At 46.5% G+C, this 26,914-nt stretch overlaps 2 protein-coding genes across 3 annotated transcripts; both read left to right on the top strand.

Annotated features, from left to right (window-relative positions):
* Positions 1-18: 18 nt before the first annotated feature.
* Positions 19-7,304, top strand: LOC106570431 (ATP-dependent DNA helicase Q4). 2 transcript variants are annotated; one of them, XM_082961252.1, is made up of 8 exons: positions 19-165; positions 539-664; positions 763-796; positions 1,079-1,164; positions 1,352-1,501; positions 4,164-4,297; positions 4,954-5,076; positions 7,140-7,304. In XM_082961252.1, the coding sequence occupies exons 2-7, from the start codon at positions 581-583 to the stop codon at positions 4,982-4,984; spliced, it is 519 nt and encodes a 172-aa protein (XP_082817378.1). In that variant the 5' UTR covers positions 19-165; positions 539-580; the 3' UTR covers positions 4,985-5,076; positions 7,140-7,304. The 2 variants fall into 2 exon arrangements, with proteins under 2 accessions (XP_082817378.1, XP_082817379.1); XM_082961253.1 differs by lacking the exons at positions 4,164-4,297; positions 7,140-7,304.
* LOC145850427 (ATP-dependent DNA helicase Q4-like) lies at positions 7,166-26,914 on the top strand. Its single transcript, XM_082961415.1, is given in 16 exon segments — positions 7,166-7,304; positions 7,500-7,590; positions 7,760-8,592; positions 8,709-8,792; positions 9,191-9,332; positions 9,335-9,375; positions 9,950-10,126; positions 14,469-14,589; positions 14,821-14,878; positions 15,302-15,470; positions 15,696-15,901; positions 16,188-16,360; positions 19,699-19,958; positions 20,118-20,240; positions 24,172-24,280; positions 25,075-26,914. Coding segments are annotated over 15 exon segments (2,685 nt in total). The 5' UTR covers positions 7,166-7,304; positions 7,500-7,517; the 3' UTR covers positions 25,191-26,914.

Here is a 26,914-nt window from a genome sequence, read left to right as displayed (position 1 = left end):
GCAGCCTTCCATTGGTAGATAGGTGGACGTCACTTTTACAGCGCGCTAAAATTGTGGAAATAACTGCTCGGTACAATAGTTAGCTATGTCATTTTCCTGGTGTAAGAAGCTGAACTAACCCCTTTAAGGCAGCGTTTACGATGATTTATTATTGCCCGCAGTCAGGTAAGAAATGTCAGACTTATTTAGTTTGAGATGACGGCCATTGGGACTTTTTTAACCCACTGTTGTAGCTTTAGCTCAGAGTCAGATGGCTAAGGCTAGCTGTGTCTGCTCTCTGATTTGACGTTGTTTACATTCTCATGTGGCTCTTGTCTGACCCCTTAGGTAGCTACTACGTTTATAATGAATGCTAACAATGATTTGGAGTTTTACTGTCATGAGACCCAGCTGTTTGGATACTGCTGAAATCACTGACTTATATATTTATATAGATACCGTTCACTTTCAAACTTGCACAAACTCTCTGAACTCTAGTCTAACGTCATATTTACAACACATTTCTACCGGCTATAATATGAATTATTCATCATCTCAGCAAACGGATTCCTACAAGGTCGATAATATATCTGTGGAAGTGATGGATCGATACAATGATGTCAAGATTCTTCTGAAAACCTGGGAGCAGTCATTTGTTCAAGAACATCAAAGAAACCCCAACAAGGTAGCTAGTTATCTATTCAATTTCTGTATCATTCATTACTGGAAGACTACAGTAACTAACATATTGTCTTTCCCACTCTGACTTGTTCTATTATTCAGGGTGATATTGACGGAGCCCCAGAAGAGACTAAAAGTAAGTGCATATCAATAATCAACTGACTCCCTGCATTAACAGAACTGAAACACAGGATCAATATATTGCTGTCCTTGGGCTTGTATTCATTAATGAACACTGTAGCAAAACGTTTAGCAACAGATAAACAAAAACAAGTGTTTCTTATTGGACAAATTCAGCTAGGTCTCTCCGTTTGGTCCGTTTGCTTCTACTGAATAGGACACAGGTAGCCTTCTATAGTTCTTGTCAGTTACTGAAATACGTTGCTTTGAATTTGATGTTTCTGCGTGTGTTTCACAGAGTTCTACAAAGAGTATCCAACACTCAAGCAAGCAAATGGGCACACAGACCCAACACCTACCTCACAGACTCAATCATCTGAAAAGGTAGGTTACATTCGGTTCAGTATAATTATATTGTTATAAATCTCAAACTCCAGTTATAATTAGTTAACTGTACTTAAAGGGGCAATTTGAGATTGTTACATACATTTTGGGATTTTTCAAATAATTATTTATACCCATTGACTGCTTTGTTGCAGATTTCCCATTTTAATATGTTTTCTCTTTGAAGGACTCAGGTTGCTGGGGCACTCAGCTGAACCGTAAGAGCATAACGGTGGCTGCCCCCAAACTGACTCTGACAGCCAAGGACAGGGAGTCCTCGGCCCAGTACTTTGGCATGAAGCTCAAGTCAAACCTGGACCTAGGAGCTCTAACAAAGGTACGGTCTGTGTGTGTCCAGTTCCACATGTTGTGTTTTGCAAACTCTGTAGCATAAATGTGATTTGCATGTAAAATGCAAACATCAATTGCAAGAAATCATGAATCAGATGTGGAGAATTTGGAGCTCTGCCATTTAAAATATATACATTTTTCCTGCACTATAAACTGTTTCTAGGAGAGACCGGTTTCTCTGAATAAGTCGTTCACTCCTCGTCGAACACCTCGTCGTGGAAAGACGTCCAGAGCCCAAACCCTGCAGCTGGAGCTGCAGACAGCCATACACTGTTATCCCCTCTGCCAAAGACAGCCATACACTGTTATCCCCTCTGCCAAAGACAGCCATACACTGTTATCCCCTCTGCCAAAGACAGCCATACACTGTTATCCCCTCTGCCAAAGACAGCCATACACTGTTATCCCTTCTGCCAAAGACAGCCATACACTGTTATCCCTTCTGCCAAAGACAGCCATACACTGTTATCCCCTCTGCCAAAGACAGCCATACACTGTTATCCCCTCTGCCAAAGACAGCCATACACTGTTATCCCCTCTGCCAAAGACAGCCATACACTGTTATCCCTTCTGCCAAAGACAGCCATACACTGTTATCCCCTCTGCCAAAGACAGCCATACACTGTTATCCCCTCTGCCAAAGACAGCCATACACTGTTATCCCTTCTGCCAAAGACAGCCATACACTGTTATCCCTTCTGCCAAAGACAGCCATACACTGTTATCCCCTCTGCCAAAGACAGCCATACACTGTTATCCCCTCTGCCAAAGACAGCCATACACTGTTATCCCCTCTGCCAAAGACAGCCATACACTGTTATCCCTTCTGCCAAAGACAGCCATACACTGTTATCCCCTCTGCCAAAGACAGCCAACACACGTCAAGACCCCCTGGCCTCTCCAATGCAGACAGGGACAGAACACCCAGAGCAGCTGCCGGAGGAGCCCTTTGAGCCCTTAACAACCTTCACGCCCTCCAAGCTATGGTCTCCTGCAGCGGGGGCATCTTCATCATACAGACAGACAGGCAGGCAGCAGGGCCCAGCAGCTCAGACAGACCTTCACCAAGAGACTGACCTCTGTAGTCAGCAGCTGGCTGGAGAGATGTCAGGTGTTTGATGAGGTGGGTGACGCAGAGAAGCCGGTTGTGGGTAATTTGTCTCTTGCCGTGGAAGCGGCGATGAGTTCGCTGCACGCCAAAAGGGGAGGCGCTGGCAAGGGAGAGATCGCAGGATGTGCCGCCAGTTCCTTTGTCACACCTTCCAGGCAGAACGAAGGGACAACTCTCCTGGGGGAGAGGGCTTCCAAGAGTACCATGCCACAGGATCTGCCTTCTGACGAGCACCAGCCCCAGATTGGTGGTGGCGTAACGTCTGCAACAGACCCAGCCAGTCTGTGGCCCGCTGGACAACACTCCTCATTAGGGTCTGGCTCTGGAGGAGGAGAGGATGGAGAAACCAGATCAGGTCTCAAAGGACAGGCAGAGGGCGGTACGATAGAAGAGACCGCCGTCTGCACCACCACTGCCAAGAAATCTCGAGTGAGGACCAGAAAGGGCCGGGGAGGAGGGGATGTGGAGGAGGCAAGAGTGTTAACGCAGCCACCGCAGGCCGAAGGTGATGAGCTCGGACTGGAGAAGAAGATTACAAAGAAAAGGAGTGGAAAAAGACAAAGGAATCCTGACACAGATGGAGAGAACCCTGCAGGCACGGAGAAAGAGGAGTGGGTGGTGAAAAAGAGAAGGACAGATAAAGCCCCCCAAGCGAGGAAGAAGGCTAAGACAGGTGATGGCCAGGGGGTCTTGATGTGTGTTGGCTGTCTTTGGCAGAGGGGATAACAGTGTATGGCTGTCTTTGGCAGAGGGGATAACAGTGTATGGCTGTCTTTGGCAGAGGGGATAACAGTGTATGGCTGTCTTTGGCAGAAGGGATAACAGTGTATGGCTGTCTTTGGCAGAAGGGATAACAGTGTATGGCTGTCTTTGGCAGAAGGGATAACAGTGTATGGCTGTCTTTGGCAGAGGGGATAACAGTGTATGGCTGTCTTTGGCAGAGGGGATAACAGTGTATGGCTGTCTTTGGCAGAGGGGATAACAGTGTATGGCTGTCTTTGGCAGAAGGGATAACAGTGTATGGCTGTCTTTGGCAGAGGGGATAACAGTGTATGGCTGTCTTTGGCAGAAGGGATAACAGTGTATGGCTGTCTTTGGCAGAGGGGATAACAGTGTATGGCTGTCTTTGGCAGAGGGGATAACAGTGTATGGCTGTCTTTGGCAGAAGGGATAACAGTGTATGGCTGTCTTTGGCAGAGGGGATAACAGTGTATGGCTGTCTTTGGCAGAGGGGATAACAGTGTATGGCTGTCTTTGGCAGAAGGGATAACAGTGTATGGCTGTCTTTGGCAGAAGGGATAACAGTGTATGGCTGTCTTTGGCAGAGGGGATAACAGTGTATGGCTGTCTGCAGCTCCAGCTGCAGGGTTTGGGCTCTGGACGTCTTTCCACGACGAGGTGTTCGACGAGGAGTGAACGACTTATTCAGAGAAACCGGTCTCTCCTAGAAACAGTTTATAGTGCAGGAAAAATGTATATATTTTAAATGGCAGAGCTCCAAACCCTAATGAGGAGTTGATATATCGTCAGCGACCAGGAGGATGTTGATGTCACAGAGAAGGAAGTGGTGAAGCAGAAACCAAGGGTTCCACAGGAGAACGTCCTAGGAGAGGTGGATGAGGAAGATGTCAAAGCTGCCAGGAACAGAGGGAGCAACACTATGAGACCTAAGTGGGTTATACTCTATATTACCCTTAGACTACTAATATATTTCAACAAACAATATTATTTAGATTTACAAATTCACCTATGCACTTGCGAGAGCCCCTTTAAATACATATTCCTCATTGACTGTGAAGATCAACCTGAAAAAGTTCAAACGTCCAGGTGACTGCTGCTTCAAGTGCGGAGGCACAGGACACTGGGCTATGAACTGCAAGGGCAGAGGTGAGAGGTCACAGGACATACAGTACACGGTCGTGTGACGACTGAAGAATGCTGTAACGACTCACTATGAGCCGTGGCAGCTAAATTAACTTGTTTAGATGATTGGTTCTTCAGAAACTAGTCTCATTTACCACGTCATGCTTATCTTTACTAAGTTGATATATAAAATACTGTGCTAAACGGTTTTCTTTGATGCACCTGAGTTCTGTTGAGCAAGGTCAGGTGCAACATTATAGAACATTCAGATAGAAATGTATTTTGTTCAACAGATCTGATTCTCTGTCCTATGCAATAGTAATTTCAGCACTCTACATTACATTTCTGTCTGCAACATTTTGTAAATTTCTCCCTATTGAATACATCCCTGTACCATGTGAATGTTATATATTGACTGTTATATAACCCCTAGTTAACCTTTTGTGTGCCCCTCCTGTTTCCAGTTGCAGCTCCAGTAGACAGTGCTGCTGCTGATGAGGCGTCTGCGGTTGAGGAGGAGCCCTTTGAGCTGCCAACCTTGGAGGAGGTTGCCCGGGCAACAGGAACTCTGCGTTCCGAGCCTCTGGGTATGTCATTGTCACCCTGTCTGGTGATGAGATTTACTTTAGTGAAAATGTTGAGGCAGATTCTCCCTTCAATCTCAATCAAAATATTCCCAATATACATACCAAATGGCACCCTATTCACTATATTGTGCACTACTTTTGACCTTAGCCCTATTGGCCCTGCTCAAAAGTAGGGCTCTGTGAAGGGGATAGGGTGCTATTTGGGACACGCATACTTTGAAGCATTACAATAAGATAAATATACACAAACTTTGTAGAAATGTGACTGATTAGAATCCTCCCCATACACTCAGTAACTTTGTTGATCCAGTTGATATAGTTTATTGATAAGGGAGGTTCTAACAGTGTATCTGTCAGCTGTGAGTATTTCACCCAAGTCTAACTCCCTTCAGTAGCCCAGAATATCTGTTTCACTAGTAGAAACACAAAAAATAAATTCTATGAAATATCTAAAAAACAATATAACAACAACACACACACACTTTGGGTTACATTGGGCTAGTCCTGTGCCTGTGATGTTAAAAGCAGTCTTTTATGGTGAAGCCCTCGGGCCCTGGCAGAGTGTCTACCCAGCACAACAGAGTGGAAACGACCCGTCTTTCCACTCTCTGTAATACATCGCCACTCTCCACATGTCTGAACGCAGGCCCCAGACATCCCAACTGGAGATAAAACCACAACTCCAAACTCAAGCGGCTGTTTAGTTTAGCTGGATACAGTCTGTACTGTAAGGGATCGGAGCCCGCAAGATGTGTCTAGCATGGACTTAAGGGGGGAAAATGTCACTGGTAAGACCAATCACGGAGGGTCCCCACGGAACGCTCAACACTCATTTTCATAGCACGCCATGTGTCCCAAATGGCACCCTGTTCCCTATATAGTGCACTACTTTTGACCAGGGCCCTTAGGGAAACCCATAGAGCTCTGGTCAGAAGTAGTGCACTATGTAGGGAATAGGGTGCAATTTGGGAAGCACATAGAGTGAAATGCAGCCCCATATACAGACGATGTCCAGCAAACGTCGGAGTGATTGTGCAGGCAGAAACAGAGGCCCCTCTAAACCAAGACGGAACAGGCAGACCTACGGTTTAAAACTAGATGAGCATAACAGCTCCTCCACTGTCTGGCAAAGCAATGATGTCATGCTACTAAACTAACCTGCATGCCAAAAGGTCAAAGAGCTCATGCTTGCCCCCCTGCAATTCTCTCACTCCGGTTACTTCCTCCCAGTTCCCTGCCCATAACAACAACTGATTTAGGCTCAGTTTCTCCCGACTCCAATACAAACCTCAGTCATAACAAACTCGACACCAAAGCTGACCCCTAGACCAGTGGTGGAATTAAGTCATTACAGCTCTGTACGTGAGGTCCCTCTGTCGATGGTTACGTCCCAAATGACACCCTATTCCCTTTATATTACACCCTATTCACTGTATAGTACACTTTATTCCCTTCATAGATACACCCTATTCCCTGTATAGTACACCCTATTCCCTGTATAGTACACCCTATTCCCTTTATAGGTACACCCTATTCCCTTTATAGGTACACCCTATTCCCTTTATAGGTACACCCTATTCCCTTTATAGGTACACCCTATTCTCTTTATAGGTACACCCTATTCTCTTTATAGGTACACCCTATTCTCTTTATAGGTACACCCTATTCTCTTTATAGGTACACCCTATTCTCTTTATAGGTACACCCTATTCTCTTTATAGGTACACCCTATTCCCTTTATAGGTACACCCTATTCTCTTTATAGGTACACCCTATTCTCTTTATAGGTACACCCTATTCTCTTTATAGGTACACCCTATTCTCTTTATAGTATACTTTTTTCCCCTTTATAGTATACTTTGTTCCCTTTGTAATACACCCTATTCCCTTTATAGTACACTTTATTCCCTTCATAGGTACACCGTATTCCCTGTATAGTACACCCTATTCCCTGTATAGTACACCCTATTCCCTTTGTAGTACTCCCTATTATTTTTTATAATTGTAAAATAAAGGGAGTAGGGTAACATTTGGGACGTAACCTGTCTATCTCTGTTACACAGTGGCGCCCCCCAGTGTTAAAGAGGAGAATGAGCGTCAGGGAGAGAAGCAGCAGGAGGATGGTGATGAGGTCTTGTTGAATGTGATCAGGCCAGACTACGAACGCCCTCCCCCTCCGCCCCCCATGCAGCCCCTCTACCCCCTAGGGGAGGACGGCAAAGTGCAAGGTACCCTGTTTTTTTGTTTGTTTGTTGTAAATACAATTATTCAATTAATTGTTTCTAGGCCTAGTATCTGCAAAGTACAACTGCTTATGTAAAAAGAGCTTTATAAAATACATTTGATTTAGTTGATTGATTCAGCAAATTAAATAATTAGTACGGTAGGGTTTATATACCTATTTTCTTACTTTGTTTCTGCAGCGGCGTGTTCTGAAGTTTATGAAGCACTCAGACTTTGGGTACAAGTCTTTCAGACCAGGGCAGGAACAGGCCATCATGAGAATTCTATCAGGTATGCAGGAAGAGGGTAAAACACAGTGAACAGAATTATACAGTACTTCATTTACTACCTCAGTAAATTGATATTGTCGAGATAGAACAAGTGGTCGCTTCCTCACATAAAGATTTGTGTTTGTTACAAGCATGATGCTCACTTTGTGTGTGTGTGTGTCCCTCTCCAGGTCTGTCCACTCTAGTGGTGCTCTCCACAGGCATGGGGAAGTCTCTGTGCTACCAGCTGCCTGCCTACCTCTATGTCCAGAGGTCCAACAGTATCACTCTAGTGGTGTTCTCCACAGGCATGAGGAAGTCTCTGTGCTACCAGCTGCCTGCCTACCTCTATGTCCAGAGGTCCAACAGTATCACTCTAGTGGTGTTCTCCACAGGCATGTGGAAGTCTCTGTGCTACCAGCTGCCTGCCTACCTCTATGTCCAGAGGTCCAACAGTATCACTCTAGTGGTGCTCTCCACAGGCATGGGGAAGTCTCTGTGCTACCAGCTGCCTGCCTACCTCTATGTCCAGAGGTCCAACAGTATCACTCTAGTGGTGCTCTCCACAGGCATGTGGAAGTCTCTGTGCTACCAGCTGCCTGCCTACCTCTATGTCCAGAGGTCCAACAGTATCACTCTAGTGGTGCTCTCCACAGGCATGGGGAAGTCTCTGTGCTACCAGCTGCCTGCCTACCTCTATGTCCAGAGGTCCAACAGTATCACTCTAGTGGTGCTCTCCACAGGCATGAGGAAGTCTCTGTGCTACCAGCTGCCTGCCTACCTCTATGCCCAGAGGTCCAACAGTATCACTCTAGTGGTGCTCTCCACAGGCATGGGGAAGTCTCTGTGCTACCAGCTGCCTGCCTACCTCTATGCCCAGAGGTCCAACAGTATCACTCTAGTGGTGTTCTCCACAGGCATGGGGAAGTCTCTGTGCTACCAGCTGCCTGCCTACCTCTATGCCCAGAGGTCCAACAGTATCACTCTAGTGGGATCACCACTGGTATCTCTTATGGATGATCAGGTAACGTATCTGCCCCCTAGTTATACAACACATTATTGATACGGACACTGTCTTGTGAATGTCTCAATAAAGGTCATTGAATGAAATACTGCCAGGTAATGATTTTGTCTCCTTAGCTATCTGGACTCCCATCCAAACTGAAAGCAGCTGCTATTCACTCCAATATGTCTAAAAAACAGAGGGAGGCAGCCATTGAAAAGGTACTGACATCCGATTACAATCTGCCTAGTTAAACTATGCTCTATCTAGTCCTAAACATCGACTTCCTCTCTATTTTTGCATAACGTTTATATATGTCAGATTTGAACTGAATGAAATATGCCACACGCTTTTATCCAAAGCGACTTAGTCACGCTTGCTCCACCATACCAACTGAGCTGTTAATCATGTTGATCTGGCGTTAGGGTGCTATCTCTCAGTGGTGTCTTTTCTCATGCATAACCTGTCTGTGTGTGTCATCTGTCTGTGTGATGCCATGGAGCTGCTACTACAATGGTGTCAGTCATATTTGCATTGATGTTGGTGGTGATTTGCATCACAAAGTTTTCTGATTTGATTGTATATGCTTTGGGTATCTCTGTCTGTGTGTTCCCTCCAGGTTAAGGCAGGTGAGGTCCATGTCCTGCTCCTGTCCCCTGAGGCGTTGGTAGGTGGAGGTCACTCTGGCTCTGGCTGTCTGCCCCCAGCTGACCAGCTCCCCCCGGTGGCCTTTGCCTGTATTGACGAGGCCCACTGTGTCTGTGATCCCACAACTTCAGGCCCAGCTACCTGCGTCTCTGCAAGGTGAGATCTGGTCATTGACCACCCAATATATGATAAACAGCAACTGTCAAGTAAGTGTCAGATCAAAGAAGAGCAGAAGCTCTGTTCTTTCCACTTAGGTTCCATGTCTGCAAATGAACCATTGTAACTCACTGTCAGGAATCCCTAAATCCACTCTCAACTCACAAAACAAGCAGAACCAAAGATTTTTGTTAGGAGCAAATGTTATGCCATCTCTTCTCTCATATATAGAACCGCCAATGGCCTCTGTGTTTATAAAACATTTGTTAACTAATTTAAAATGAATATAATAACTCAATGTTCTTTAAGTCCTTTGCTAAATTAGGAGCATGTCTCTTACCATTATAGCTGTACATGGTTACACACATACAGTAAATGCCATTCTTCCCCTCAGTGTTGAAGTGCCCTCTTATTGTATGTTCAGTCTCCTAGGTGTTGAGGGACCGTCCAGGTCATCTGCACACCGCTAGACGATATTAGCCTGCTGAGCTAAAGCCTGGGCATTACTGTAGCTCAGGGAGCTAACGCCAGTCTTCATGTCTCAGGTAGGTACCATCTCTGTTCCATCTCCTAGGTGTTGAGGGACCGTCTGGGCGTGCGTTGCCTGCTGGGTCTGACTGCCACCCTGTCCACAGCCCTGGACATCGCTCAACACCTGGACATCACTGACCAGGACGGTATCGCTGTCCGCTCAGCCGCAGTGCCTCACAACCTGCAGCTGTCTGTCTCCATGGACCGAGACAAGGACCAGGTAGGATAGCAACGCATGCATGCATGCATGCATACATACATACATACATACATACGGTTGAGGTTAGGGATGTGTTGACATGCAAATACTTGTAATCGTATCCATAAATTGACAGTTGATAGTCGGATCAGATGATACTTGTAATTGGAAAAGAATGAAGTGTTTTAATATGCCTAAATAGATGATGGAAAAATACCTCCCTACACGTTCTCACTGCAAAAAATCTGCAGATTAGTATCAGCGAGCGGAGGGGTGTGTGTCTGTCCTCAACTTCCAGCGGACAGCCAAGTTTGCTGTTACTTAGTCAGAATGCGTGCCAACGTTTCATATTTCTTCCCTAACCTTGTCCCACTTGTTAGATATTATGCTCATTGATAAATTGATAGCAAATGTCCTCACCATGTGATTAATCATAGTAGGTGGCAGCAGCAATCCAACTGATCAGACCAGAGACATATGATTCTTAATTTTCTAAATCGTTCAGTGGGGTCTTTCTCATGATCATGTGAAATTATGAAGTGAGTGGACGGAGAAATACAGATTCACTCTATCCAATCAGAGCAGCAGGATCAATGTACAGCCCGCCCTCCTCTTTACCGACAGGCAAACTAGCACGCACATGACTGGCTCTATTTTTGTCATTTTTACCCCCTTTTTTTCATGATATCTAATTGGTAGTTACAGTCTTGTTCCATCGCTGCAACTCCCGTACGGACTCGGGAGAGGCAAAGGTCAAGAGCCGTGCGTCCTCCGAAACATGCCCCTTTTAAGCCACACTGCTTCTTGACACATTGCCCGCTTAACCCGGAAGCCAGCCGCACCAATGTGTCGGAGGAAACACCGTACAACTGGCGACCGTGTCAGAGTGCATGCGCCCAGCCCACCACAAGGAGTCTCTAGAGTGCGATGGGACAAGGACATCCCGGCCGGCCAAACCCTCCCCTAACCCGGATGACGCTGAGCCAATTGTGCGCCACCTCATGGGTATCCTGGTTGTGGCCAGCTGCGACACAGCCTGGGATCGAACCCGGGTGATGCCTATTGCACTGCGATGCAGTGCCTTAGACCGCTGCGCCACTCGGGAGGCCCGACTGACTCTAGGACAGTACGTATAGTTTAGAAATTGTGACTGACTGACATGAGAAACATGCTTGGATTATGGATAATTACAAAAAATACTAATCGTATCCAGAAAATGTCCCATATCTGTTACGATACTCGTTTTGTCTGAAGGTGTTTAGTGTAGTGAAACATTCAGAATGTTCAGAACCTAGAACTGTAATAGATAGATCTGACACCATTCACTATTTTACATCAGAAATGTATTGTAGAACAGATACTCAAATTCAATCAATCAAATGTATTTATAAAGCCCTTCTTACATCAGCTGATGTCACAAGTGCTGTACAGAAACCCATCCGAAAACCCCAAACAGCAAGCAATGCAGGTGTAGAAGCACGGTGGCTAGGAAAAACTCCCTAGAAAGGCCAGAACCTAGGAAGAAACCTAGAGCGGAACCAGGCTATGAGGGGTGGCCAGTCCTCTTCTGGCTGTGCCGGGTGGAGATTGTAACAGAACATGGCCAAGATGTTCAAATGTTCATAGATGACCAGCAGGGTCAAATAATAATAATCACAGTGGTTGTTGAGGGTGCAACAGGTCAGGAGTAAATGTGAGTTGGCTTTTCATAGCCGATCATTCAGAGTATCTCTACAGCTCCTGCTGTCTATAGAGTTGAAAACAGCAGGTCTGGGACAGGTAGCACGTCCAGTGAACAGGTCAGGGTTCCATAGCCGCAGGCAGAACAGTTGAAACTGGAGCAGCAGCACGGCCAGGTGGATTGGGGACAGCAAGGAGTCATCATGCCAGGTAGTCCTGAGGCATGGTCCTAGGGCTCAGGTCCTCCTCCTCCTCAGAGAGAGAATTAGAGAGAGCATACTTAAATTCACACAGGACACCAGATAAGACAGGAGAAATACTCCAGATATAACAGATTGACCCTAGCCCCCCGACACATAAACTACTGCAGCATAAATACTGGAGGCTGAGACAGAAGGGGTCAGGAGAAACTGTGGCCCCATCCAATGATACCCCCAGACAGGGCCAAACAGGCAGGATATACCCTCACCCACTTTGCCAAGCACATCCCCCACACAACTAGAGGGACATCTTCAACCACCAACTTACCATCCTGAGACAAGGCCGAGTATAGCCCACAAAGATCTCCGCCACGGCACAACCCAAGGGGGGGCGCCAACCCAGACAGGAAGACCACGTCAGTGACTCAACCCACTCAAGTGACGCACACCTCCTAGGGACGGCATGGAAGAACACCAGTAAGCCAGTGACTCAGCCCCTGTAATAGGGTTAGAGGCAGAGAAAGGGGAACCGGCAAGGCAGAGACAGCAAGGGCAGTTCGTTGCTCCAGTGCCTTTCCATTCACCTTCACACTCCTGGGCCAGACTACAGTCAATCATAGGACCTACTGAAGAGATGAGTCTTCAATAAAGACTTAAAGGTTGAGACCGTATATCTGCAACATTTGCGAGTGTGTATCCTGTGCAGACCAGGATGCAAATATTATGTGTTTTCTTCCAAAGACTTTGATCATTTGATTGAGTCTGCCTGGATGGAGTTTTCAATTTGGGACTATGTCATCGCTCATCCGTTCCTTAGGCCAGGCAAGCCCAATCAAGCAGAGCTAAACTATTTGAAAGAAAACGAATAGGGTACGTTCGTAAATTTACTGTGTACTCCGATTTCAGAGCACTCTCGTCTGAGTACCAGAGCGCAGAATAACTGATGAATTTACTAATGCTCAACACCCGTTGAATATGGCCGGTGCCAGTAAACGTCGGCAAAAAATATTGCCAGCAGCACAGTTTCAGTCGCCAACACTCAGGATAACATGAAAACAGCCTAACCAGCTCTGCTAGGGCGAGTAAAATGGTCAGAGTAAGGTGAGTTCATTTTTGTCTGGAAGTAGCTTGCAAGCTAGCCAACTTTAGCCAGTTAGCTTGGGTGCTTGAGCTCAGACCGCTTGGATCAACCCTACTCCTCTGCCAGAGCGTCCAGTTTCCCCTCCCGAGAGCGAAACGCTCTGAATTTATGAACAGACAATCTGACAACACTCTAAATTTACGAACGCCCAGAGCGCACTCTGGCACTCCAGAGTGAATTTATGAACACACCCATAGTATCAAGATTATTGTACTCGCACTTGCGCCTAAAAATAGATGAAAAGGTATGAGCACATGGAGAGTTGTGATTTATAGCAAAAAATAAATGCTGCTGTAGCTATTTTAAAAGTATTTCTGCCATTTTGTTTCATAACTGGTCGCTAATCACACAAAGAACTATGTGGAGTCCCATATATGTCTTAGGTCTCTCTTTATGTAGTGTTGTGGTGTCTCTCTTGTCGTGACTTGTGTTTAGTTCTATATCCCCGCAGGTGGCCTTTTGGTAGGCCGTCATTGTAAATAACAATTTGTTCTTATCTGTCTTCCCTAGTTAAATAAAATAAAAATATATATCCCAACTCGCACACGGCAATAGTGAGTGAATTGCTGAAAGATGAATTTTTAGAAGAGCCCAGACATAGAAGTTTTGTAGACTTTCGGTTAAGTTCAACAGTGTGACTTTGTCCCGTGTTTCTTAGTTATGTACATAGTTTTGTTCACACGCTAGGTTGTTTTTCTATGTTCATTTGAGCTTGCTCAACTGCTAGCAAAGAGACAGGAGAATCTCATCTCTCACAGACGGTCATGTCTTGAATGGATATATTTTCGAGTCAAAACCCTCAGACCGATGCTGCATTCAAGACAACTGGGAACTCGGAAATCTCTGACTTGACGACTCCAGTGCGTTCAAGACAACTGGGAACTCGGAAATCTCCGACTTGACGTCTCCAGTGCATTCAAGACAACTGGGAACTCGGGGAAAAAGCGAGCTCCTGACTTGGAACTGGGAATTCCAAGTCAGAAACTTGTGCATCTTTCTAGAGTGCTGACTTTACGACCTGAAGATCACTGACATCATGATTTTCCCGAGCTCCCAATTGTCTTGAAAGCACCAAGACATGTGAGTTCCCCATACCACGGTAACCTCCCACCTTTGAAAGGGAAAGCTGAAAATGTGTCTCACCTAAGTGACTCAAGTATTTGAGGATACATTGTGCTTGATTGAGCATGGAACACTCCAAAAACCTTTTATTCATTAACTTTTTGTCATTTCTTATCATAAAAACACTCTTCCTCAAATACTTTCATTCTGCTCCTAAATGTCTTTGTGTGCTCTTACATTTTTCAACTGAAAAAAATGTAAAAATAATGATGGCGAACAGGAAGTGGAAGAGGAGGGGCCAGGGGGAGGTGGTGATTGGCCCACGACTAGGGTGTGTCACACCCATGAGAGGGCCATCCCTATGCAGGACACTGTGGAAGCCCTGGACATCACTGAGGAAGGTGAGTACCTCACTATACCTAGCACAGGACAGGTGAAATATCTTGTCTGTTGTTTAATTCAATAAAACGGCCAATTGTGTCACAGTAAATATGTCATTAGAATGAAATCCCACTTTAATTTCTCTTTTTCTGTCAAGACCAGTGAGTCTCCCCACCTGCCCGTCAGACATCAGAGTAACAATGTAACTTGTAAGTCAGACTGTGTCCCCTCTGTCTCTGTGTGTCTGTCAGGTTTGGCGACTCTGCTGTGCTACCTGGAGCTGCATCGTCTGCTCCACCCTCTCCGTCTGTAAGATGGTCTGTTACAACGGCCCTCAGCAGCTCTGCAAACTCACCAAGATGTAGGGCAACATCACAACAGCCGGCTCATGTTCATTCATTAGGGCACACCGTATATATTTCTTTTTAAACTGTGTGCATTTTCAGTTTGCAGAACTCACTCTGAACACATGGCCAGTCTGTTACAGTAGACTGTTTACCTGTAAGAAACAAAGTCGTGTTGGATAGGTTGTGTTTGTGTACAGTATGTAGGTGTGTATTATTTGCTCATGTGACGTTTTTGTGGTCAGGTACATTTGTCATGTGGTTTGTTATTTTCATGTTAAGGCAATAGATGACTAATGTTTACCAGGTGCTTAAACCACTTTGCTGTAGATAAGTAATGTTTATGGTGAGGGGTGTTGATGATGGGTGTGTGCCGTCTGATTGGCAGCTGCCCACCTGTTGCCGTGGTGTTGGCCTGGAAACGGATGGCAGGGGAGCGAGTGGAGGCCTGTGATTCGCTGGACTTTGACGTGGTGGAGGTGGCAGACACTATGGGCTGGCAGCTGGGTCTGGTGAAGAGAGGTCTCAGACAACTACAATGGGCCACAAACAGGTGTGTGTGTGTGTGTGTGTTTTTATGGTTGAAAAAATGTACACTACAGTGGAGCATAGTCAAAAGTGTGTATCACACATAATTGTGTGCACTGGTTATTAAAATGTGTTAATAAACCATAGTGAGTCACATTCTGCCTGAATGAGTGTTACATTTTGATAAAAATCCATTCAAGTTAAATAATTATACATCTCATATCTCCGTATCATATATATCCTGTCTTGTGGAGTTGTCCAACCTGTCCTTCATCGAGTATATCCTGTCTTTTACAGGAGTCTTGGTGGAGTTCTCCAACCTGTCCTTCTACTTCCGTTCCTACGGTGACTTGACCCCGGATGAGATGGACCGAGTGTGTAAGTTCCTGTATGGCAGGGAGGTGGCCCAGGAGAGCACCAAGCTGTACCAGCTCAAAGCCTGCTTCAAGGCCTTCCGCAGGTCAGCACTGCACTACACTATATACCACTATTAAGAACTCTAACCAGCACTGGGCTACACAAATATAGCACCAAATTATACCATAGAGGAACATCTAAAAGGTACTGAAGAGGCTTCTGGTTACCAGAGTTACATGGCCTGATAGGCCTGGTATTGTAGCTGTTAACCCAGTGGTGCTTGGAGTATGTTTAAAGACATTGATATTTCTAGATCAGTTTATGCTAAGGTTCATCTTTCAGGTGATGTGTTTATTACTCTTTTTGTCACACTGTATGCCTCTCTGCAGTGTCGCATACAAGAGCTGTAGTTTCTGCACAGACGAGCTGGAAGAGAGGCGAAGCCTGAAGCTGAAAGGGCTTCTGTGGGATTACTTTGACAAGAGGAGAGACTTGGACCTGAGCAGGAAGTACCAGGAAGAGAAGGATGGAGAGGACGGACGAGGTGTTGATGAAATGCAAAGTTTGTTTCTCCTAAGATTCCGTGATGGTTTTTACTGGCTGTAAAGCTAATGAAGCTAATGCCTTGATCTAATACTAAACGAAGTACACTTACAACTGAAAAATATATGGCACATGGAAACCAAACGAGGGGGGTCTATGGTGATAGGTGGGATGGGCTGAGAGTGGGTGAGGGGTGGGATTACAGAGTTTATGTTTGGTAATGTATTATTGTTATGGGATTGCTGTATATAAGTACTGTGTATGTATATTGTGGCAGACCAGGGGTTTGGTCAAGGGGCCAGCAGACTTGCCCACTGCAACCTTGGCCATCCTTCCCGTAGTGCCGTCCGTTCAAATGTACAGAGGTATGTTTCGATTTCATCATCTTCTGCTAGCTTGATCAAAAACTGGTTGGGATGTGATAGAGGAGACGCTCCTCCTTGCAGCTTCCTGACTTCCTCAACGAGGAGGACGTTTTGTAGTCGCTGTTCCTCCAGCGTTCGTTCCTGAACCGCCTGTTGTGCTTGTTGGGCCCAGACGAACTGAGCTATCAATTCATCCATGCTGATGCTGCGTAAACGTCAACCCTGATCTGACCACGTTATCAGAAGTGCCCGCATTCTCCACCACTTGTGGCAGACCAGAGGGTTTGGTCAAGACGTTTACCCATATCAGACACGGACAGAGAAGGATTAGCTCAGTTTCATGGGTGTTTATTTAAATAAAATCTCAAAAAGAAAAGAATATGTCTCCCCTATGAGACCCTCTCCGGGATGCCGTCTTCTGGGATTCCGGGTCTGGATGTTTCCTGTCGGGCACAAAACTGAACTCCCTCTTGTTACCTCTGCAACCGTTAACAATAACACAGGAGTCCTTTCTTCTCCCATTCCTCCCCTGTGTGCTGCCCTTCTGGCAGATTTATGGGCCTTGCACAGCTGGTGAGCAATCCGCCCTTGATTACTCACCAGCTCCCAATCAGTCCTGGCTGGAGAGCCCGTCGAGACCTGGCACGTCCAGCAGATGGAGCCATCACCTCGTGATGTATACTCCATCTGTTACCAGGCCTCGACGAGTCACCCCCTGGTGGCTGACCTACTGTACGAACCCCCCCCAGCTCTGTCGGGGAGGGGACTGTCATCAGTGCAACGTAGGTCTCCTTTCTCGATAGGGCATCCGCGTTTCCATGCTTCGCCCCTGACCTGTGCACAACAGAAAAAGAGAAGCCTTGAAGGGACAAGAACCACCTGGTGACCCGATCGTTCGTGTCCTTTCATGCATGGTCCGTGACCAGGGTGAAGTGGGTACCTAGCAGGTAATACTTGAGTGTCTAGCGCCCACTTCACCGCTAGACACTCTTTCTCAACAATAGAGTATTTATTTTCTCTAGGCATCAGCTTTCGGCTGATGTACATGATGGGGTGCTCCTCCCCCTCGTGTACCTGGGACAGAACGGCCCCTAGTCCCGTATCACATGCGTCCGTCTGGACCACCATCGGCACCTGGAATTCGGGCGTTACGAGAATCGGATGGGAACACAGCGCTTCCTTCAGACTGTTGAACGCCGCTTCTGTCTCGTCCGTCCATTTCACTGTTTTTGGGAGGAGGGCCCTGGTTAGATCGGTGAGGGGGGAAGCTATAGCCGCAAAGTTGGGGATAAACCGGCTATAATATCCTGCCAGTCCCAGGAAGGACTTGACCTGTGTCTTGGTGCGTGGAACGGGCGCGTGAACCTTCCTCTCCTGGGGCTTGACGTTCCCCCGTCCGATCAAATACCCCAGGTACTTCACCTCCTCGAACTCTAGCTTGCATTTCTTGGGGTTTGCGGTCAACCCGGCTTGTCTGAGCGCGTCCAGCACCGCCTGGAGGCATGTCAGGTGCTCTTCCCAACCTTGGCTGTGGATGATGATATCATCTAAATATGCCGCTGTGTACTGCTGGTGGGGTCAAAGCACTCTGTTCATCAGCCGTTGGAATGTGGGCGGGGCTCCGTGGAGACCGAAGGGCAGCACCCGGTACTGATACAATCTGTCTGGTGTCGAAAACGCCGTCTTCTCCCGGGAGGAGGCTGCCAAAGGTACCTGCCACCTAACCTTTGGTCAGGTCAAGGGTGCTGATGTACCGGGCCTTTCCCAATCGGTCGATGAGCTTGTCCACCCTCGACATGGGATATGCGTCAAACAAGCTGATGTCGTTCACCCCCGGAAATCGTTACAGAAGCGGAGGCTACCGTCCGGTTTAGGCACCAACACGATGGGGCTGCACCATGCACTGTGGGACTCTTCCACGACCCCCATCCTCAGCATAACCTCCACTTCCTGTTTCACAGCCTCCCTTCGGGCCTCCGGAATCCGATATGGCCTCTTTTGTACCGTTTCCCTGGGCCGGGTACGGATGTGGTGTTCAATGAGGGTCGTGCGGCCCGGCTTCTCGGAGAAGACCGCCGTGTTCCGATCGACGAACTCCCTGAGCTCTTGCTTCTGGGCCAGGTCGAGGTCCTCATTGCTCGGGACCTCCACTGGTATCGTTGGCGTCCTGGGTCCCGACCATAACACGGCCAAGGCTGTCCTCTCGTGTCACTTCTTCAACAGGTTCACATGTTAAATCTATTGGGGTTTCAGTCTCTCCGGGTTGCTGCACACAGTAATTGACAGGTCCCAGCTTCTCGATCACCTCGTATGGTCTGTGCCATGTTGCCAGGAAGTTACTTTCGGCCGTGGGGATCAAGACCAAGACCCTGTCTCCCACCTGGAATTCTCGGGGCTGGGCTTCCTGTTTGTAGACCTGGGTTTGGGCGCGTTGGGCCTTCTCCATATGTTCCCTCACGACTGGCCATATGGCTGTCATCCACTCCCGCATCGTCTCCACGTGCTCTACCACGCTGCGTAAGGGGGTCGGTTGGGCTTCCCACGCCTCCTTTGCGAGGTCTAGTAGGTCGCGTGGCCTCCTCCCATAGGAGTTCGAACGGGGAAAACCCTGTGGACGATTGGGGTACTTCTCGGATTGAGAACATTAGGTGGGGTAGTAGCTGGTCCCAGTTCTTCCCGTCCTGCTCGATGACCTTCTGCAGCATCTGTTTGAGCGTTTTATTAAAGCGCTCGACGAGCCCATCCGTCTGAGGGTGAAAAACGGAGGTCCGGATCCGCTTGATCTGCAGGAGGGCACACAACTCTTTCATGAGGCGGGACATAAACTCCGTACCTTGGTCTGTCAGGATCTCGTTTGGGATGCCCACCCGGCTAAAGAGATGGAACAGCTCCTGGGCGATTCCCTTGGACACCGCCGCCCATAGGGGAATGGCCTCGGTATACCGGGTGGCATAGTCCACTATTTCCAAGATGTACCTGTGTCCTCATGCAGTCTTTACCAGTGGTCCCACTATGTCCATGGCGATGCGTTCAAAGGGCACCCCGATTATTGGCAGGGGGACACTCCGGGCAGCTGCGACAGTAGTCTTCCACGGCCCTCCTCATCCCTGGCCAGTGGAACCGGGCAGCGGTCCGTTCCCGGGTCTTCTCCATTCCCAGATGCGCCCCCAACAGGTGGGTGTGGGCCAGCTGAAGAACTGTTCCTACGTACCGTCGGGGCAGCAACAATACCTCTCGAAGTTCCCCCTGTTGGTGCGACACCTGATACAAAAGGTTATTCTTGATTTGGAAATGGGGGTATCACCAGTCACTCACCCCCGGAAGTAGCTGTCCATCCACCACTATCACTTGGGCGGCAGCAGCTTTCAAGTTCGGATCCTCCCACTGGGCCATCCCGAATTGTCCCCTCAGTTGGCCCCCAGCGGGGGTCTCTACTGGCCCCTCGAAATCGAGGAGGGGGAGGATGGGTTCCTCCAGGGGCTCCCGAGGGGGATCGGGTTCCGGCGCCAACTCCGGAGCCGTAGACACATGCTGGTTAACCAGTTGCTTCCGGGCCGCACAGGCTATTGGTCGTCCCTGCTCTCTTCTTCTGCCGGCTTGTACCTTCTTCCTCAATTCGTGCCCCAATAGGGCCACGAACAGCGGACAATCCCGTCCCACTAGGAGAGGTACCGGCAGCTCTGGTACTGCACCCACCATCATCTGACAGCTCCCTTGTGGCGTCACGATGTTGGTCCATACGGTGGGATACTGCTTTGTCCATTTCCTGTGTTCACGGTAACACATCTCCCTACCCCGTTCGGTCACCTGGTTCAGCAGGCTCGTGGTTACGAGCGTAACCATGCTTCCGGAGTCTAATAGCGCTTCCGTGTCGTGTCCGTCCACCTTCACCGGGACCATGGGTGCAGTTGATTTGTGGTGCGCCCAACAGGAGGTGACATAGTTCACGGCGTGACCCACCTCGCCTCAGGGGCTAGCTGATGGCATCAACTCCCCTCGAGCCGGGCAATTCCAGGCAATGTGCCCCCGGGCGCCACACTCAAAACACCTCATTTGGTCTCCATCTACCTGGGGTCATTGGTGGTGGGTCAGCCCTACCCCCGCCGTCTCTCTACGGGTTTGCGGTCCTTTGGCCCTGCCAACTGTCAGTTCGGGGTACACCGCGGTGGGGCTGTCCTTCCGTCCCCTCGGACGGGTCGCCGACTCGTCCTGGTTCCCACTCAGCAGTGCCTGAGTGTTCTTATGCGTCTCCACTGCTTTTTTGAGGCCCTCCAAGGTCTGGGGCGCGCATAGACTTGTGGCCCTCTTCATGTCATGGGGTAGTGCCCGTAAGAAGCGATCTAGGACCACTTTGTCGAGGATGGAAAGGGTGGATACGCGCAGTAGGTCGCTCATCTGGACTCGGGAATGCGTCGGGTACAAACCTCCAGTCGTGGAACCGTTGAGCCCGATGGGCCAGGCTGTACCCATAGCGGCTGAGTATCTCCCGTTTGAGTCTGTCGTAGTTAGCTGCCTGTTCATCGTTCAGGTCCCAATATGCCTTTTGGGCATTCCCAGAGAGGAACGGGGCCAGCAGACTTGCCCACTGCAACCTTGGCCATCCTTCCCGTAGTGCCGTCCGTTCAAATGTACAGAGGTATGTTTCGATTTCATCATCTTCTGTTAGCTTGATCAAAAACTGGTTGGGATGTGATAGAGGAGACGCTCCTCCTTGCAGCTTCCTGACTTCCTCAACGAGGAGGACGTTTTGTAGTCGCTGTTCCTCCAGCGTTCGTTCCTGAACCGCCTGTTGTGCTTGTTGGGCCCAGACGAACTGAGCTATCAATTCATCCATGCTGATGCTGCGTAAACGTCAACCCTGATCTGACCACGTTATCAGAAGTGCCCGCATTCTCCACCACTTGTGGCAGACCAGAGGGTTTGGTCAAGACGTTTACCCATATCAGACACGGACAGAGAAGGATTAGCTCAGTTTCATGGGTGTTTATTTAAATAAAATCTCAAAAAGAAAAGAATATGTCTCCCCTATGAGACCCTCTCCGGGATGCCGTCTTCTGGGATTCCGGGTCTGGATGTTTCCTGTCGGGGACAAAACTGAACTCCCTCTTGTTACCTCTGCAACCGTTAACAATAACACAGGAGTCCTTTCTTCCCCCATTCCTCCCCTGTGTGCTGCCCTTCTGGCAGCTTTATGGGCCTTGCACAGCTGGTGAGCAATCCGCCCTTGATTACTCACAAGCTCCCAATCAGCCCCAATTAGTCCTGGCTGGAGAGCCCGTCGAGACCTGGCACGTCCAGCAGATGGAGCCATCGCCTTGTGATGTATACTCCATCTGTTACCAGGCCTCGACGAGTCTCCTCCTGGTGGCTGACCTGCTGTATGCCACAATATGTAGCATAAAATCCGAAGAGGGGTGTCGGTGGAAGGGTTAATAAAAAAAATAGAAAATAAAAATGTTTTACCCTGATAATAACCTAATAGAAATAAATCTGGGCCATCGCATTTTTAGAGTAACGTAGTTAGTTTATATTGTATATCCTCTACTTTAAAATTGTTTTTTTATATACTTTTTTATTATGTATAATTGTTTTGTTTTTACTGTATCTATACCACAGAAGGCTGATGAGGGGAGGACAGCTCATTTTAATGGAAACCATGTGTTTGATTTACAGTGCATTCAGAAAGTATTCAGACCCCTTGACTTTTTCAACATTTTGTTATATTACAGCCTTATTTTAAAATGGATGAAACAAAACATTTCCCTCATCAGTCTACACACAATACCTCACAATGACGAAGTAAAAACAGGTTTTTAGACATTTTGGCACATTTATCAAAATTAAAAAACAGAAATACTTTATTTGCATTCAGACCCGAAATTGAGCTCAGGGGCATCCTGTTTCCATTGATTATCCTTGAGATGTTTCTACAACTTGAATGGAGTCCACCTGTGGTAAATTCAATTGATTGGACAAGATTTGGAAAGGCTCACACCTGCCTATATAAGGTCTCACAGTTGACAGTGCATGTCAGAGAAAAAAACAAGCCATGAGGTCGAAGGTATTGTCCGTAGAGCTCCGAGACAGGATTGTGTCGAGGCACAGATCTGGGGAAGGGTACCACTAAATGTCTGCGGCATTGAAGGTTCCCAAGAACACAGTGGCCTCATTCATAAATGGAAGAAGTTTGGAACCACCAAGAATCTTCCAAGAGCTGGCCGCAAGGCCAAACTGAGCAATCGGGGGAGGTGATGGTCAGGGAGGTGATGGTCACTCTGACAGAGCTCCGGACTTCCTCTGTGGAGATGGTTGTCCTTCTGGAAGGTTCTCCCATCAATGCAGCACTCCACCAATCAGGCCTTTATGGTAGAGTGGCCAGACGGAAGCCACTCCTCAGTAAAAGGCACACGACAGCCCGCTTGGAGCCAAAAGGCACCTAAAGACTCTCAGACCATGAGAAACAAGAGTCTCTGGTCTGATGAAACCAAGATTGAACACTTTTTTGCCTGAATGCCAAGCGTCACGTCTGGAGGAAACCTGGCACCATCCCTACGGTAAACCATGGTGGGGGCAGCATCATGCTGTGGGGATGTTTTTCAGCGGCTGGGACTGGGAGACTAGTCAGGATTGAGGGAAAGATGACTGGAGCAAAGTACAGAGAGATGCTTGATGAAAACCTGCTCCGGAGCACTCAGGACCTCAGACTGGGGCGAAGGTTCACCTTCCAACATGAAAACGACCCTAAGCAAACAGCCAAGACAACACAGGAATGGTTTCAGGACAAGTCTCTGAATGTCCTTCAGTGGCCCAGCCAGAGCCCGGACTTGAAGCTGATCTAACATCTCTGGAGAGACCTGAAAATAGCTGTGCAGCGACGCTCCTCATCCAACCTGACAGAGCTTGAGAGGATCTGTGGAGAAGAATGGGATAAACTCCCTAATTACAGGTCTGCCAAGCTTGTAGCGTCACACCCAAGAAGACTCAAGGCTGTAATCGCTGCCAAAGGTGCTTTGCTTCAACAAAGTACTGAGTAAAGGGTCTGAATATTTATGTAAATGTGATGTTTCTGTTTTTTATTTGTAATACATTTGCAAACATTGCTATAAACCTGTTTTTGCTTTGTCATTATGGGGTATGGTGTGTAGATTGATGAAGGGGGGGGGGAACTATTTTATCCATTTTAGAATAAGGCTGTAATTTAACAAAATGTGGAAAAAGTCAAGGGGTCTGAATACTTTCTGAATGCACTGTATATGTTACCATTCCACTCATTCTGCTCCAGCCATTACCACGTGCCTGTCCTCCCCAATTAAGGTGCCGCCAACATCCTGTGATCTATACTCTATGTAGATTGTCTAAATTCCGTCTGTATGTTCTGTAAATGTTTGTCCAAACCAGGTCAAACTCCTGGTATGTAAGTGATTCAGATTTGGATGGTTTTTTTTTTTGTGTGTGTGTTTTTTAGATGAAGGACTGGGAGGGTCAGATCAGAGCGGATATTCAGAGTTTCCTGGGCAACCACAGTGATGAGACGTTCTCTGGCAGAGTTGTCGCTAGAATATTCCATGGAATTGGTGAGTTTTCCCATTTTTATTATTCTCAATATGACTAGGGTCACAAAGGAGGGAAATTGCTAAGTTCCCATACATTCCCATGGAAGGTTTCCCACTGAAAACTCCCAGAACTACTTCCGGGTGTTGTGGTATGTTGGCTCCTTGTCACTAGGGGGTGGCTTATTTAGTGCCATGTGTTTGAACTGTATGGACGCAGTCGTGCTGATCAGTTTCATGCAGTCGGTGATTATCCTTCATCACCACTGATTATTGACTTTCAATGTGTTACATTATGGGGCAAAAAATTGTCTGGCTTGCGCCTAAATGATCTAAGGTTATGCAGTTCTTGATGCAGTTGACTGCAAGTCGCTGCACCAACTGCACCCTGCAACCATTGCATGCATTGTGGGAATCACTATTGTCAACCAGAAATTAATGCTTTTGTTTGACCCACACAAACTTGACCAAAGACATGACTGAAACAGAAACCAACTTTTGGGCGGAGATTCATAGATTTAAGAGTATATAATGTGAGTTCTCCCTCCTAACCAATTAATAGTACACAAATGTTTTCAGTTTGACTGTGTGATACGGAGGTAGAGAAAAGTTTATTTAGAAAAATGTATGAACAATGGCAGCTATGTTGTCATTGCCAAGTTGAAGTAAACCTTGCTTTTGGAAAACCAATGTGTTTTCCCATGTTGGATTGTGTCCAATGTTTGGTTGTCGCAGATGCACCTCCACTCGACTGCAATCATGGACATCAGTTTGTTTTAGTAATTCAACTGGAAAATCCTCTATATTTTTGTTTCCAGGAAGTCCATGTTACCCAGCTCAGACCTTCGGCTGGAGATACTGGAGAAAATACATCCAGTTCGATTTCAATGAAATCATCCGTTTTGCTATTCAGGAGATCGTTCGATTCAAGTGATCAAATAATACAAAAATATATTCTATGTAAAAAGTTGTTAGATAATTTTCTTACCTCAGCTGCTTCCATTAACATGCAATGTATTTATTGTAAATCATGTTTTGTGTGTTTTTATGATATGAATTGCTGTTTTATGGTATGGTTTCTGTATTTTGATGTTTGTAATGTTGTTTCTCTACCCATTTGAATCCAATTTATTTTTGTATGTCATGTAAGGGTGAGTGCTTGATGTTATTGAAACTGGTTTGCTCCTTGATCAAGGTACAGAAGGATTTCATTCAATGGTTGACTGAGTTTTCCAATATTGGTGTGCATTGCATAATTGTAGTATGTAATACATGAAGTCCAGGTGTGTCAGAGTAGTTCCTTTGTTTCCTGATATGGATCCAAACTCATTGGCTCATGCCCTAGGGAGGAAAACACATTCAACCCTGTGAGACCCAACGTTGCACAAATGCAACATTTCCTAAATTGCATCCTATACAGTTCCTAAACAAATATCATGTGAAACACTACATCGTGCATCTCCTTAGACGCACACGTGTCTCTTAGTGGTATGTGTTGTGTGTCAGTGTGATTTATTGTGGCATCGGTGGCCTCTGAAACATTACAAATCTGTACATTAGTCTTACACCACACTGATTCCCTACACAAGCATAATGTTGTAGGCCATCGATGCAAATAAATGACTTAAAATATTTGTTCCTGTCTTCTCGAAGATGTAGTAATTTATTTTGAAAAAAATTAAATAATAATTGAGAAACAAACATTCTGAGCTCGAGGTAATTGTTGCCAACCTCAGACAGGACCACATTCTTACACGTAATTTGATAGAGAAGTTAAAGAAATTGTTTCCCTTCCAAATTCTGCAAATATGGACAACCAAATACTTAGAGTAACGTTGATGCCCCCTCCACACATCAAAAGAACAAAAATGTGTATATAGATACTTATCTATATAAGTGTGGTTTATGAGGTCAGAATACTTCCATTGATGACCATTCATTTTATTAAGTAAGATAGGATGTTATCTCTCCAAATGAAGCCTGAAAGGACAACCAAATATTACTTAAAGTAAGTTAGTGTTCTCCATACAACCCACAAAATAGTTTATCCTTTGAAGAAAATGTTGATAGCGAAATACTAAAATGTAAACTGGTGAAGTTGATTCATTTAGTCTATTTCAGACAAAATATGACTTCATTTCAAATGTACATGTATACACCACTCGAACATATGTCCCATCACATGTACATGATTTTGATGTGATTATCATAACATTTCAGTTTTCTTTCCACAAATGTTTTCTACCATTGAAGCACAATGTTGCATTTTTGCAACGTTTCCAGAAAATTGTACTACACATTTGAGAAAAAAAACGGATTATTGTCATAATCAGAGGCCTAATACAAGTATTTCTGAAGGGTCGTCACATTAATTCCTCATTTGGATCTATGCTTGGGTCTCACAGGGTTCAGGAAATGGATGGCTGGAATGAGGATGTTCAAATACGAACCTACAAATGTGACTCTCCCATTGTATAAACATTTGGTTTATATATTCAAGATTACTCTTTAGATTATATGTATTCAAGATTACTCTTATGTGATTTTGGGGCGTCTGCGCCAGGAATTTATTTGACTAAGCCGGTCAATGTTCATAACCTAGTCTTGAACCCATGTTTTATTATCTTTGAACTGAAATATAAACACATTTCTAAGGAA

Source organism: Salmo salar, chromosome 14 (genome assembly GCF_965601325.2).
Source record: "Salmo salar chromosome 14, fSalSal1, whole genome shotgun sequence".
Classification (NCBI taxonomy): domain Eukaryota; kingdom Metazoa; phylum Chordata; class Actinopteri; order Salmoniformes; family Salmonidae; genus Salmo; species Salmo salar.
The sequence above is the reverse complement of the archived record's forward strand: the minus strand, read 5'-3'. Positions and strand labels throughout refer to the sequence as shown.

Excerpts from the sequence above, each read along its gene's own strand:
- LOC106570431 (XM_082961252.1), top strand. The coding sequence starts at position 581 with ATGGATCGATACAATGATGTCAAGATTCTTCTGAAAACCTGGGAGCAG. Across the intron at positions 797-1,078 it reads AGCCCCAGAAGAGACTAAAA|AGTTCTACAAAGAGTATCCA; the intron begins GTAAGTGCATAT and ends TGTGTTTCACAG. Across the intron at positions 4,298-4,953 it reads AGCAACACTATGAGACCTAA|TTGCAGCTCCAGTAGACAGT; the intron begins GTGGGTTATACT and ends TCCTGTTTCCAG.